Source organism: Homalodisca vitripennis, chromosome 4 (assembly GCF_021130785.1).
Source record: "Homalodisca vitripennis isolate AUS2020 chromosome 4, UT_GWSS_2.1, whole genome shotgun sequence".
NCBI lineage: Eukaryota > Metazoa > Arthropoda > Insecta > Hemiptera > Cicadellidae > Homalodisca > Homalodisca vitripennis.
The window spans coordinates 86,555,361-86,571,160 of NC_060210.1; the positions used below are offsets into that span (position 1 = coordinate 86,555,361).

Consider the following 15,800-nt stretch of genomic DNA (forward strand, 5'->3'; position numbering starts at 1 on the left):
ACATACTCAGCTAACAAATGTTATTTATATCAGTGAATCAAGTGTATCAATGAAACAATATTTAATCTGTACATTTAATGCATTATAGCTAAATAATGGAGATTCTTTATAAATTAGATAAATTACAATTTATCACCATGTGAATTTACATTCTACTTCAAAAATGTACATCAGCTTCTCCGGTTAAAATGAAATGTTTCAAGGTATTCCTAATAAACTTTAATAAATTTTAATATTTTCAAAGTTTTATTTTAATAAGACCTTTTTGTTATAAAATTTTTATTAGATCGTAGTCAGTAAAACAATTAATAAAACAGCATTCCACTATATTATGAAATATTATAGCTCTTGTAAATATAAATTGTTTAAGTTATTGGGAATAATTTTTTTAGTAACCCAAAACTTTATACACAGTAAAAACTACGTAAATATATGTTTAATTCTTTGTGTGGTAATATTGTCATATATATTAACATTTTATTGTGAGAATCTAAAGATTAATCCTTTGTATTATATTATAAAATAATAAGTAGTGTTGCCAAACGAAATAAACCACCTGACTTTGCTTAAAGTCTTTCAGGTTATCAAATCAAACTAATCAAATAAATATTTATTCCTATGGATCATTATCTACAATCAATATAATACTGTATAGCAAAAAAAATATTAAATTAAAACAGCTGCAAAATATATTCATAAAATAAACAAAAACACTTTAAAACAGTGGAAAAGTTGTCATATTTAAAAATGTTTACAGGTTACGATGTTTTTATCATTACGATGGTATTTTAAGTCCTTTAGTAGTGGAAATGTTTTAAATCTTGTAAATAACATTTGTTTAATTTATTTCGAGTAGTCTAGTTAGTTTCATAAAATTTATACAAAACTTATTAAAACTACATAGATACATACTTAATATTTTATTCCATACTTTAGACTTTTTATTCCATGAAGATATAACACTCTGTGTTGTTACCGAATAAAAATGTTGTGTTGACCGGCACGTAAAGATGAAGAACTTCGGAAAATCCAAGGAATGCCAAGTTACGATGGCCCTAGGACGTAACCTTGGCGTAGACATGAAGACTATATAAACAAACATACAGAGGGTAACTCTCAGTACTGAGCTTGTACCTCCCTCACTCTCACATCATGAAGTGCCTGGTGAGTTTATACAGTTTTACCATCATTCTTAAAATCATTATAAAGTAATATTTTTTGTGTTAGTTAGTTCCATTTTTCTTCATTATTTTTAAATGAACTATTTCTAATTCTTTTTATTTTTAAATAGCTTAATAGTGTCATTAAAAGATACTTAAAATTTGGTGATTTGTTTTCCGTACAATTTATTAAATTACTTATTGCAAATACTATATATTAATATTACATTAAATATAGTTGCTATTTTTCATCATTAATCATTGCAGTGCATAATAAACGTTTACTCTTAGAATTTGATTGAAGAATCAACTTTCTTACATTTAAATTAATAGTAAAATATATTGAACAATTGAATTCAACAAAGTTTTGAAAGGAAACTTATTCTCTCGGTCTGATCAAACAAATTTATGAATGGAATAAATTAAAGATATTACACTAACCGAATTTGATTCAAATTTAACGCTAACTCACTTTACCTTTGCATATCTTTTCTAACTAATATCGATAATATTGTTGTAAAATTCCACCATATCTTCAAGCTAAAGTATAAAATTCATATATATAAATGATTATACAGTTCTTAAATATCTTTATATAGTATGTACAATGGATGCAAAAATACGAGGTCTACCCATGATATAACCAAAATATCGTTCAGGATTGATAAATATTACAAATAATACCTAGTATTTATATTCCATTACTTTCAATAAAATCTTTACATGATCGTATATTTGATCGCCTTGCTTATCTCCTATCACTCGGTTATTTAATTAAATTAGAAATCATTTTGATAACTTTCACATTCATTAAAACAAAGTCTGCATTTTTAGAATATTTTCGAAACATTATTACCTATGAGAACTAAACACAATCCCTAGTAAAATGGTTTATTTCAAATGGTCCCAGAGTGTGTGTTTTATTAAATAATTAAACATATTATATATTTATTCTGATGAAACCATTTTCAATACCATATTATAAAAGTTTTTAACTACAGTTAATTCATTCACTGGTCTTTTCGAATATATTTCCACGCAGGCATGAAATCCACGTGCACAAATATTGCTGGATAGCAATAGTCGTATATTAAAAATCAAACACTCCTTTTCATATTATCATAGCCAACCATGACCGTCTCCTTCATCTTGCCATTTGCGTATTACAGAAGCTGTTTACATTCAAGGATTGAGAATGAATTTATATTTATAAAATACAACATCTAACATATCAATTTAATTTCCCAGATTCTCCTAGCTCTGGCTGCACTAGCTCGCGGTGACGGTCTCCACTTTGTGCCTACAGTCACTTCAGAAGGTTTCGTTGCGGACACACCAGAGGTCGCTGCTGCTAGAGCTGCGCACTTGGCCGAGCATGCCAGGGTTGCAGCTGCCCCGTCCGCGTTCAACTACGCTGAATACTACAAGTTCTACCCTCAGTACGTGGTGGCAGCCCCAGCAGCTCCCGTCACTTCCGAAGGTTTCATTGCCGACGCTGCTGACGTAGCCGCTGCAAAAGCCGCCCACTACGAGGAGTACGCCAAGGCCGTCGCTGCCGCCGGGCTATCTCCTGACCATCTCTACCACGAGTACCACAACACCTTCAGGACAAGTCCTTTCTACAAGAGCGTCATCGCAGCTGTCCCTTCCTCCGTTATAGTCACTCCTGAGGGATACCTCGCCGACACCCCTGAGGTCGCTGCCGCCAAACAAGCCCACTTCGCTGAGTACGCCAAGTTGGTCGCCAGATCATGATTTTTACGCCTCTAGTTGTAGATAAATCAAATAGCTTTCTGTTCACGCACACTTTTGCGAATGATGGTCCGTCACGCTTCATATTTATTTTGTCCATTTGTACGAATTTATATTTATAGTAAAACTTTATTGTTAAAATAAAAGTACTCACAAAATATATTGTTAAAGTTTTATCTAAAGATATTTCATACCGACATTTGATTCTAAGTCTAAAAGTTTTAATTAAATTTTGAAATGACCTGAATTGCCATCATGTAATATGGTCATATACGCAGACAACATAAAATACTGCAGCTTGCTACTGGAATCGCAAACTCAATAGTGACAAAAATTAATCGCAGTCGGTGTTTATTACGTCATTCATTTCTTATATCAGTCCTTCCTTTTATCTTTTCTTCCTAAATTATATACTAATTTTCCATTGGGTGAGATAATTCTATAATTTAATTTTTCTTTACCCAATTAAATGCACATTGATCGCTATGTCCAATTGACTCACCGAATTTTGTGTTACGTTGTAGACATAAGCAGTTATTTATATTAGTAACAAAACAATATGTGATCTTCAATTGGGGGCTGAAATTAAGTTAAATTTAAATAAATATCTGAGTTCCGAAAATATGTATTACAATACTTACAGTATTGCCTATTATATTAAACGTCTTAAGTAATAGTTGTGCTTAAGCTCAAATGTGTGCTAATTACATGTTAAAACCCTTTTCTCTGTACATATTCGAACTCTCGTGAGACATTCCACACAGTTGATCAAAAGTAAGGTTTGGCAACCACATTTAAAAAAGGATTACACGTGTTATGCTTCACTTCAATATCATCAGATTCTATTAAATTTTGATAGAATTTTCGATTTGATTTTCATTTCCAACATATAATTCAAAAATATAAAATTACAATAACATATTACCATAAAACCGCTAAAGCAGAATGTGCAAGGATATTTATGTCATTTTAAAATAATATAAATTAAAATTTAAAGAAATATACCCCATTATATGTTTGGATAAGTATTGAAATTTTCATTTCCTTATAATTATTTTGTAACCAATACGTGTTTATTTCAAAGTGCATGTAACTGTTTAAATATTAAAATATTCTGTACGTGGTCTAACCATATATTTAATTTTCTCTACATAATTGATCTCATATTTAATACGTATATGTTATAAGAACATTCTTCAACGTTTTAGTGCATGAAGAAATAATATATCTTACTTTGCAGGTAGACTTCTCCGAAATAACATATATATTTTTATATTTTATTCAGTTATAGCGAAATGTACGTCACGTTATGGAAAAGTATTTATTACATACAACTATATAGCAGTGGCTTACAATAAACAAATACAAAGATATCTACAGTAGTATAAATATAGTGTTTAATAAACAACAATAAACGACGACAAGAATATAAATTATTACAATTGTAATTGAAATTTTGAAAAGGAAGAAAATCATTAAAATTTAAAACCATTAATTTATAATTACGGGATCTACACGTAGAAATATTTTCTGTATTAAAATTAAATCAAATTTATAGACAGCACAGAAAATTTTAATTGTTGGGTTCATGTAATATCACTAAAACAGAATAATACACCAAATACTACAAACATTATAATATAAGTGATCAATTTCAGAATCTTTACTAATTACAGAAAAGATATCACACCGCCTCTTCAAGACTGTAGAAGGCGATTTTTGAAAGATAGTCTTAGCTTCCTCTTGAAAATCGACGAGCTTTGGGAAGTTTTAAAATTACATGGTATATTGTTAAATTATTTACGACCAAGATCAAAATTATTTTTTGAAACTCAAACAATTCAGGAAAAATACGATTTATTTCTGGTGTAATATGTGTAATTGAGACTTTTAAAGTATTTTAAATTATTGATTGACGAAATTTATAGTGCGATTAATTATTACAAATTGTCAAGACTTGTGCTCCCTTCAACAATCACTAGATTCCAGTCTCCAGACAATAATTCTAAGAGATAAAGTACAAACATCCTCGCCATGTTCGACAGGGTCATGAAAACCCAACACATAGTTATAAGTGTCATTAAGAAAAAATACTGGAATAAACAAGTTTGAGAGCTTCTCGGGAACTAATAGAAACTTGACTCTCACTACATAAATTGAAGAACTGTTTTTTCACAGACTATCTATGTGAAATTCCCATGTGAGATGATTACGTTGAATATAAAGGCTAAGAAATTTCACAATAGGGGATTTTTGAAGAGTATCATTCGTAATATAAATATATTAATAATTATAACATCGATTTAGAGGTGGACAGAACATAACAGTTTGTGTTTTGTTCATATTAAAAAACGATTTTTCTTTTTTACTATTCGAGCAGTAAAGGAGAATAGCAAATTACAGCTTGGATCATTGCAGATGAGGTCTTATAGGAAAAGAGTAGGGTTGTGTAGTCGACAAACAACATAATAGATGAATCACTGAAGAAAACCGACGGTCCTACGGTGCATGGTGAGTCATTGACCAAGAGGAGGAACAAATATTTGGTCCAGTACTGAACCCAGAGAGACAAGTGTTTTTACACGAAGAAATACAGATTAAAATATCTCACGATTCTGGAAAATTTCTCACGACGTATTGTAACCGGTCGGAAAGGTATAAAGATATCTATTTAAATGCTACGTCTCTGATTTAGTACTGGATTTAAACTGGATTTCGACGACAATATTTTGAAGTAATTATTTTTTTTTTATCTGTAACGCTTTATTCTATTAGCTTTAAACCTTCTATAATCTTAAATATTGATACTCTAAAACGAAACATCCAAAGGCAGATTACGGAAGAATAATAACTTATACAACAATCAAACTAATTAACTCTAAGGAAATATTTTGAATGATTGTAAAATAATATCATTCGTTTACTACATTGGTCTATAATTGTGCTACGACAACAACTAAACCACAAAGAAAAAGTTAGAATACTTTTTAAGTAGTTTGCAAATACCTGTGAGATCTGTATTATATTATTTCGGAGGTCAGAAGCTTTATGATATGTACAATATTATTTTCAATTGTACCACTCTGTAAGTAGGGCTCCTTCTTCATGGACAAGATTATTTTAAAAGTATTTACTTTGGAAGAATATGAACTATAAGTTAAAGTAAATGGCATGAGCTACTAAATTAGCACAAAAAGTATTAACACGTTATCTTTTGATATATTTTAATGAAGTTTAACAATCAAGATGAATAAATAATTTAAAATTGTGGACAACTGCCCTGCTATAATAGATGACACAAATTCGTGATGAATCTTCTTGGAATAATCTAATTAACAGTCTTTCTCTCTCTCTAAAGGTAAGCGGTTAAGGAGACCTTAACCCATTTCAAGCCCTGGCGACCACCTTGGCGTACTCAGCAAAGTGGGCTTGTTTGGCAGCAGCAACCTCAGGTGTATCGGCAATGAAACCCTCAGTGTTGACAACCACGGGGGCGGGGGCGGGTGCGTTCTTGTAGAAAGGACTTGTCCTGAAGCTGTTGTGGTACTCCTGGTAGAGATAGTCAGGAGACAGCCCGGCGGCAGCGATGACCTTGGCGTGCTCCGCGTAGTGGGCGGACTTGGCAGCGACTACGTCAGGAGTATCGGCTAAGAAACCCTCAGGAGTGACGGGGGCTGCCGAGGATCCCACCAGGTACTGAGGGTAGAACTTATAATATTCGGCGTAATCAAACAAGGGTGAAACTCCGGCAGCAGCCCTCGTGTACTCGGCCAAGTGGGCTTCTCTGGCAGCGGCGACCTCTGGTGTGTCAGCAATGAAACCTGCCGACGTTACTGTAGGTACGTAGTGGAGACTGTCTCCATGGGCTAGGGCAGCCAGGGCGATGAGAATCTGAGGAATGGGAGTTGTATGTTAGTGACATTTATGTTTAGATCAATGAAATAATATATATTTCTACATATTAAATTTATATAATTCTTCTACATTGTATGAAAATACTTATTTCGTTAGAATTAGCAGTATTACATAGCAAGGTACTTGGTACTTGGCTAGGTATAGTGGATTGGTCTAGCTCTACGTTCTATAGATCGTTTTTTCCGAACGTAAACTCTTAGTGAATAGGCTAGTATTTATAATACTACTCTATATTGTATATTAATTTAGGTTTCCTCAAATATAATTCTTTGATTCTAAAGCACATTTTTGTATTTCGTAAATGACACTAGCTAACACCAAAGTACGTTTTGGTGCTCGTTTTTTCGAAGTTTATTATAGCTTCTATTAATAACTTATAAATAACATTATTTTGAGAGTAAAATTTTCAGTCACTTTGTAAATTAAATGATTCTTTAATAGTACTTATTGCAACATAAATATACGATAAGTGGAGCCCTGATATTGGCCCTCAAAACCATTAATGCATATATTTGAGATAACAGGAATTTTATAACCTATTCGGTTGTTGTTTGTTAAAGTTATTATAATTAATCTGACGATCTAGATGTATTTAACTTAAATGCCAACGTCACGTGAATTGCTAAGAGATTCATTATTTATTTGATAGTGTATATGTAGAGATTTATTTATAACATAATCTGTATTTTTTTAGAAATTCTGCAATCTAGAAGGCTACATCAATAACACATATTTTCTGTACATTTTCATAAACATTAATAGTTTAAATAACAAATACCTTGTCAATGGAAAGCTTTAAGTATTTGTTATGCAAATATTAGTAATAAATTGAAAATAAATTACACCAATTAGTTTTGTTATTGTATAATAAACTGGACAGGAAAAAGTAACGGTATTACTTTTAAAGCTATAGTATATAGCGTACTATAGCCCGTAATGTAGCCATGTGGAAAAATGTAGTATCTAGAGTATTGAATCCTTCATGTGAGTCTCTCACATACTATTAAATGTTTTAAAACGTTTTAATATATTATTGGTAAATTTAGCATTCTTCTTCTTTTCACCTACATTAATTTAACATGCGAGTTGAGCGCAATTCTAAGTCCAGATAGTAAAAGTCTATATTTAGTGCCATTTTTTTAGGTCATACAAATACATATGCCATATTGATATTTATATCAGTTGTCTATGAAAAGCTTTTATCAATAAGTTGTACAGAGTTTCACAAAATGAGTCTAAAATAATTTTTAGAGAAAGTTTTACAGTAAGTAAATAGGTTCTCCACAAAAATGAAATTTCTTTGAGATAATTACCATGTAGCATATTAAAATAAACTTTAGTATACTAATTAATAAATAGAAAGTTACAACCAATGTAATAGGATACATATAACCTTACACTTCACAGGCTTATACTACCAAGCATTTATTCCGAAAATAGCAATTAATTTCGCTTTCACCAACACTATTATTACACATGATTACATTTATAAACTTTAGATTAAACCACCAAAACCACGGATTTTGGAACACTCTGTTCTTAATTTTATCTTAATATTTTTAATCTTCTTTAAAACTTTCAGTTTAGTATAAAAAAATTTAGTTCAATAAATATATGATAAAGTTCTAACACAAACAATTTGAGACATCTGATATGGAACACTCTGTATTGTACTTGAAACCTGGTAATGTTCGCTCGGCGTGCCGTATTCGATGTTTTGACGCGTGGAGCGCAGAAATGTACGCTGCATACTTAAAAGCTGGTTTATTTTCAATAAGATAAAGTTTTTCAAACATCGCAGACACTATTGTTATATTTTGAAGTACTACATTTATTCTGGGATTTGTAACTAAACTTAAAAAGTGCTAAGTGCCTCGGCGATCAGTTACGAGGATAATTAGTAATACTTCTTTGAATTTTAATTGCATATATACGTCATCCATAATGAATCACCATATTATTTTAATTAAGCCATTAGTATGTCTTTGGTGAAAATCGGGTAGTTATTTTATCTCTTTAAGACTTCAAAATTTTCAATGCTGTGGGTCTAGATATGATATACTCTTGTTATTTACTTCTAAATGGTGTTTATATAAGGATACTTCTCATTTAATGATAAAAATTGCAAAACGACCCATTTTAGTATACAAAATTCTGTTATTGGCATTTTCAAATTCGGCATGTGTTATATAATGATTTTTAAATAGATTATATAGCCTAATATTCTACACATGAAACTCGTTTTAATTAATCATAGTTAGTAACTTATCCCTTACCTGAATCAAAGAGCATTTAAATGATAACATATATGTACTTAAAGACACTTATATATATGCATAGTTAATATTTTCTTATAATTCATATGCTCTTTGACATTCAGGTAAGGGATAAGGTATGGATATATCGAGTATAATCTGATAAACCCTATTACAATTCACGTATAAAAATGATTACATTAATATTTAAAACTGTCCTTGTATTTAGAGCAACTATCTGAAATGGATGCTATTGAAACACTTTTATCGTATCAATAACAATAAATACTTAAAAGCTGTACATAATTAATAGCGATTTACCAATTAAATATTTTTATCAGGTTTTTATAATGTTATATTTTGTAAATCTTTTTACAAATTTAAATATAACCTTTGTTTGATTATATTTATGAATTTTTCACCGTTAAGCAATGGTTTGTTTGGTCTACTTATGTACAATTACAAAAATTTAATATTTCTGTTACAAAGTTATAACACTTTACAACGTGGTATTACAACCTAATCATTAAATACTTCAAATCATTTACTGTGATAAAAAAACTTGACACAACTCACCAGAAGCCTCATGATATTAGAGGTAGCACGAACTATGTACTGTAGTGTGTACATATATATATAGGCATAGAATATACTGGCGTCATAACAAGGTCATAACCTAATCTTTCGCTCAGGGGGATACGCTAGTTACTAGCATCACACAGGTACTTGTGTATCTACTGCATTATTAAAGAAAGATATTGTGTGTCAAGTTAGTGCTATCTGAAATGTCTTGGAAAAAAATTGGCCTCTCCAAAAATACTACTCATAGTAACTACAATAATGGAACCACCAAATTGAATGATCATGTTTTACATTTTGATCATATATTGAAGCAGTAATACTGAATCCTTGTTCTTATGTTGTTTTATATACTTTAAAACTGTAATTATTGTTTTGGAGAATTAAAATTTCTCTTGTATTACTTTCACACTTCTAAACTAGTGTATAGGCTATACAGTTTAAAGCGATTTTATGAATACTCCATAAAGTGTTCAAATTCACATAAAAAATGAATAATTTAGGCTTTTTTGATAAAGTGTACAGAAACAGCGTGCATAGAGCTCGAAAGTTAGAGCGAATTTCTTAAATTGTGTGCACTTGTAAAATAAGTTACAAATTAAGTACGAGTATATTATAAAATTATTATAACTAGGGGCTTACTATGTTATATATGCATATATATATATATATATATATATATATATATATATTTAATTCGATACATAAAATATAAGGAAAGTCACAAAAATAACACAAGCGCAATGTCCGAAAGAGATGATTAATATTAAGATCATTTTACAGTTGTCTAGTTTATTTGATTAGAGCTAACGAAATCTAAAGTATTTTCTAATTTGTTATCTGTAACGTTTTTGCTGGCTTATCACTAACATGATATGGTTTATTTTACGTATCTTGACAACAATGTAGGTTATAATGTCATAAAACACCTGTTTCCCAGTGCTTCAAATATAATTTCAAAATAATGCAAAACTACAGATCTTCATGCGTTTTTCCAACATAAATTACGCCTGAATTCGACACTCAGCATTTGATTAGTGTGTAAGGTAAACTATCACAGAAAGTTGCCCCCAATGAAGATAAAAAGTTCGTCTACAAAATGTTTGACTTTAACAAGTTTCTAGATTATGGACTAATTTTCTCCCATCGTTCTTTACACGAGGCCATATCAATGACACGGTTAAAATGTGCATGTACTGAGATATTTCCTTTTATAGGTTTAATACAGAAATAATAAAAGTACAATCTAATATTTATATGTTTGACAATGAATGTTAAAATTTGAGTTTATAGTATACAATCTTTTTCATTACACCATGTATTATCTTATATATATAAAAATCTTGAGTCACGATGTATGTTGCCAATAAACTCCAAAACGACTGAACCAATTTCAATCAAATTTCACATGTATCCGTAATTTAGTATAACTTAGAAGATATTATAGTTATTATCTGAATTATTCGCTTATGTCGTGAATATAAACGAATACAATGAAGAAAAGTTTTCAAAGCGCCTGCACATTATAACCTGCAATTACGAGATAGATACGTATATTAAACAGTGAAACACTATTTGAAGGCGCTAAGTTATGATGTATAATTGTCTAAACTAAATTTTTGGTTGAACTTAAAGGTTGAGTGGTAGACCACTTTGTAATAAAATACATTATGCATGTACAATACATTTTTGACATATTTTCTTGATCGTGACATCAAGGTAAAATCTACATCGGGGTTGGAAATATAATTTACTTCAACCAGAAATGCTCATACGCGGGCAAAACTTACGAAAAGCGTGCGAAGCCGCGGGAAACAGCTAGTACTAGTATATATTTTTAGGATTGCGATTCTATATTTAAGAAGTAATTGTTTAAAACTGTACTATTATTTAAAAACCAAGTTTAAATTAATATTATAGAAGATTGTAGACATAGATATTGCAAATTATTGGCATTTGTTGATGACTGTGAGATATCGTTATTACATATTAACACGTGGTAGCCTTTCTCGTTGTTAGTATTGTACGGACATTGCTCGTTTATAAAATGCTACTCAGTACGAAGCACTAAATGTATTGTACGGACATTGCTCGTTTATAAAATGCTACTCAGTACGAAGCACTAAATGTATTGTACGGACATTGCTCGTTTATAAAATGCTACTCAGTACGAAGCACTAAATGTATTGTACGGACATTGCTCGTTTATAAAATGCTACTCAGTACGAAGCACTAAATGTATTGTACGGACATTGCTCGTTTATAAAATGCTACTCAGTACGAAGCACTAAATGTATTGTACGGACATTGCTCGTTTATAAAATGCTACTCAGTACGAAGCACTAAATGTATTGTACGGACATTGCTCGTTTATAAAATGCTACTCAGTACGAAGCACTAAATGTATTGTACGGACATTGCTCGTTTATAAAATGCTACTCAGTACGAAGCACTAAATGTATTGTACGGACATTGCTCGTTTATAAAATGCTACTCAGTACGAAGCACTACATTTTATATGTGGTTTAAGTTTGGTCATCAGAGATTTCATATATCTGAGCATGTTTTTTACTGCTCTCAGTGTAGTTCGTTTCTGGTAATGACGGGAACTAAGCTAGGTCGATGATGCAGCTCAATCATGCCCCAAAGCGTTTCAATATTAATTATTCTGTTATATAACAGAAACCAATCTGGGAGCTGTCCTATTGAAGACTCGAACCTTCCGCCAACAACTTACTCCCTTAATTCTCCTGTATTCGACTGCAATAGTTTTTAAATTACTCCTATGTTTGGGTGTCTGAACATCCAAAACGTTTTCATCATACCCTGCGAAAACGGGTTTACCGATTCCATTGAGGAGTAATTAATAATTTCTCTACGATGTGGGGATATATGTTGAGATTCTGGCTTCTTAAGTAACTTTTTTCATCAGCGCCTACATAAAATTGAATAATTGACAGCTCCGTCTTCTCAGGACCATATCACCTCCTAAAATTCAGTACTTGTGTAATGACACTTTTGACGTAATCTTTCTTATATCAGACAACTTCACTTACAATCTTTTGATTAGATGATAGTTATCATCGCTAACATTTTATTTGCTAGCGTTTTTTAATCTAGTCACATGAAACCACTGATGACATTTTTAAGATCTTTATCAAGCGCCTTATATATGCGGTCATAACCAATTAATACAAGCTTTGTGGACGATAGCTGTTCAAAAAATATCACTTTTAATAATTATCTTATCGATAATAATACTATCGATGATATAATTATACAACTATATTATTTTACGAACACACGATTGGATATGATTGGACCAGTGTAAGGTTGAAATATAATGGCACACCTGAACCTTTGTACACTACAGAGTGTTATTTCTAAATACTACTAAACTATTGTTACAACATTATTTGTACTAATATGAAATCTTAAAAAACCCCATCGTGTGTATGTATATATATATATATATATATATATATATATATATATATATATATATATATATATATATATATATATGTATATATATACATACACGTCGTCTTTTTTTTAGGTAAAACTTAAACATACGAGAAACCAAAATAATAAAAGATTTACTGATGTATATGCCGTATATAAAATGAAATCTGTGTTCATTCCCGTGTTTTCTCAGTTCCTACTATTAGCTGTAAAACTCTCCCATTGTGTGTACATAACAATGGCGCAAAATAAACTGTTAAATTGAACCACTTTCATTACTGCTGAAACTTTCTATATAAACTCAAACTGCGCGGCATATTGAATTTGTTTATTGACCAATTTGTTAACTATGAAAACAAAAATAAAACTTATTTCACTGAATATCATAGAAACAAAAAAGTTATGATCATATTTATGGAACATAATCCAAATTTAACCAACAGTATACAGCTTTTAACTCAAATTTAACAAAGACGCAGAAACACTATATTTAGATTAAGATTTTGGTTTTATATTTAGCCACATGTATGGTGTAATAATAATCACTCGTAAAGTTTATTTCAATTAACTTTAATTATTACGAAACTATTAAGAAATAATAAAAATAAGTATAAATATTTATATTAATTTATTACTTAAACACAACGTAGAATGTGTTTTAATACTACTTATTATTTTTGTTACTTTCCTTAGATTCCTGATAAGGAGAGCACATATGAGTTTTCTTCAATTTTTGTTTCATAACGGTGTCTAATTATCATTTAAAACATCCACTTTTACTTAATGGTAATTAGATCAAAATTTGTGTTGACATTTCCTTTCAGTGCTGAACCTGATAGCAAAAAAACACTTATATCTCACCACACAAACGTAGGCTATAAATCCAAGTATGATTGTATTAGTTATATAATGATTTGGAAATGATTGAAATAGGATTGAAACAAATTGAAAATAAAACCGTCGATAAGTAAACAAACAGTGGTTAGCTATTAATATATACCACATTATGATTCAAGTATTGATCAGTTTCTTCCATTTACAGACAGCTGAGAGGGGAAATCCCCTTAACTCCGAGAATACCGGAGCCCTGCAGCTCTGGGGAATTGTGAGTAAGGACCTTGGCTGATATTGATTTTCTTTAAATATCTTTTATATGTACTAGAGTCACATCACGCGCCTACAGTGTCTACATCATGAAGTGCCTGGTAAGCATCTTACTATATGATTTGTAATAAAACTTGTACGTTAATTCATATAAAACAGCTTTTTTGTTTATTTAAAACTAGAAAGAAATCGGGCTTACTTTATTTACATTAATAAAATTTAAAGGTGTGTTTAATAAATTATAAAAATTTTAGGAAAACCTTCGAGATAAATTTTAGTTAAATTGCACAACATCTAAACATATTGAAGACATACTTATGTAAGCCGTACATGTACTTGTTTAAACAGTTAGTGATTTAATCTTAGATCTATGGACGCCGTTTGGAGTATAATAGGAGAAATCTATGACATTTAGTACAACCATATATCTAGAAATACCGTTAATACGTTGAACGTAAGGTTTATATAAATATTTTTATTTGATAGCTGAGCGTCAGCGATGCCCATAACTTGAAGTATTTAAAACATTTTATTTCTGTCTGTCCATACGATATCTGGAAAACAAACTGACGACATTGTGCAAAGGCTTCATTTCTAAATGAGAAACGCTAACTTCGATCGTGGTGTATGGCAATTAGCGATTTTTTTACTTCTTTCAGCTTCTTATTTATGTGATCTTTATTGATTTAAAACAAATTCGAAACAATACAAGGATTTTTAGAAAATATAGATGCATTCATCATTAAGTTACTAAGTAGAAAGTGGAGATTTTGAAATACATAAATGTGTAAATTGAGAAAATCAAGTTTCATTACACTCTTTTATGTAAACCCTTATATATAATCTGTAAGCTAAGGGTAATGTCGATGACGTCATTCTTGAGGTGGACGAATCCACCAAGATCCTAGGATTACACTTTGACAAATACTTGACCTGAAACTACCATATTGGCAGTGTGTCTACAAGAGTTGCTTCTGGTATATTTGTTTTTCGTCAAATTTTCTTCACCTTGCGTAGCCGAAAAATACAATTAAGGGCCTATTTTGGACTTATTTACGCTTACTTATCCTATAGTTTTAGACTGTGTGTTAATTGTGTCAATGCAAACCTTTATAGAGCTTTTGCTTCCAGAAAAAGCAATTCGTATTAGGCTATTGACCTTTCCATGCTCGAACTTGCTTGAGACTGCCCTTTACTGTCGTTTCAAGTGTACCTACCAAGTGTACACAGGGCAGAGTAATGCACCAATACGAGATAAGAGCGAGAAACTATATCCTTAGCGTCCCAGCACCGTACTACTACTTTTGAACACCTGCCAAAATACTCAATATACTTCCTGAAGGCCTAATATCAGAAAATATCTCTCCAGATTTATAGCTCTTTTGAGATGGTATTAATATTTATCAGGTGGCTTCTGAATTCTACGGAATAAACCATTGATAACGGTTAGGTCAACACCAGGGGTGTTTATTGTTAAATTGTATTGGAGAATAACAGAAAGATCATTATTTTTTGTATAGCTTTAGAAAGTATGAATGTGTGAATAAATGTGTTAGAACTAGTAATATTT

At 30.8% G+C, this 15,800-nt stretch overlaps 1 protein-coding gene across 1 annotated transcript; it reads right to left on the reverse strand.

Moving 5' to 3' along the window:
- Window positions 1–6,299: 6,299 nt before the first annotated feature.
- On the reverse strand, window positions 6,300–9,670 carry LOC124361094 (cuticle protein 2-like). Its single transcript, XM_046815129.1, has 2 exons — window positions 9,659–9,670; window positions 6,300–6,803 (listed from the first exon to the last, which is right to left on the reverse strand). Exons 1-2 carry the CDS (start codon window positions 9,668–9,670, stop codon window positions 6,300–6,302), a joined length of 516 nt encoding a protein of 171 aa, XP_046671085.1.
- Between the last annotated feature and the right edge of the window lie 6,130 nt (window positions 9,671–15,800).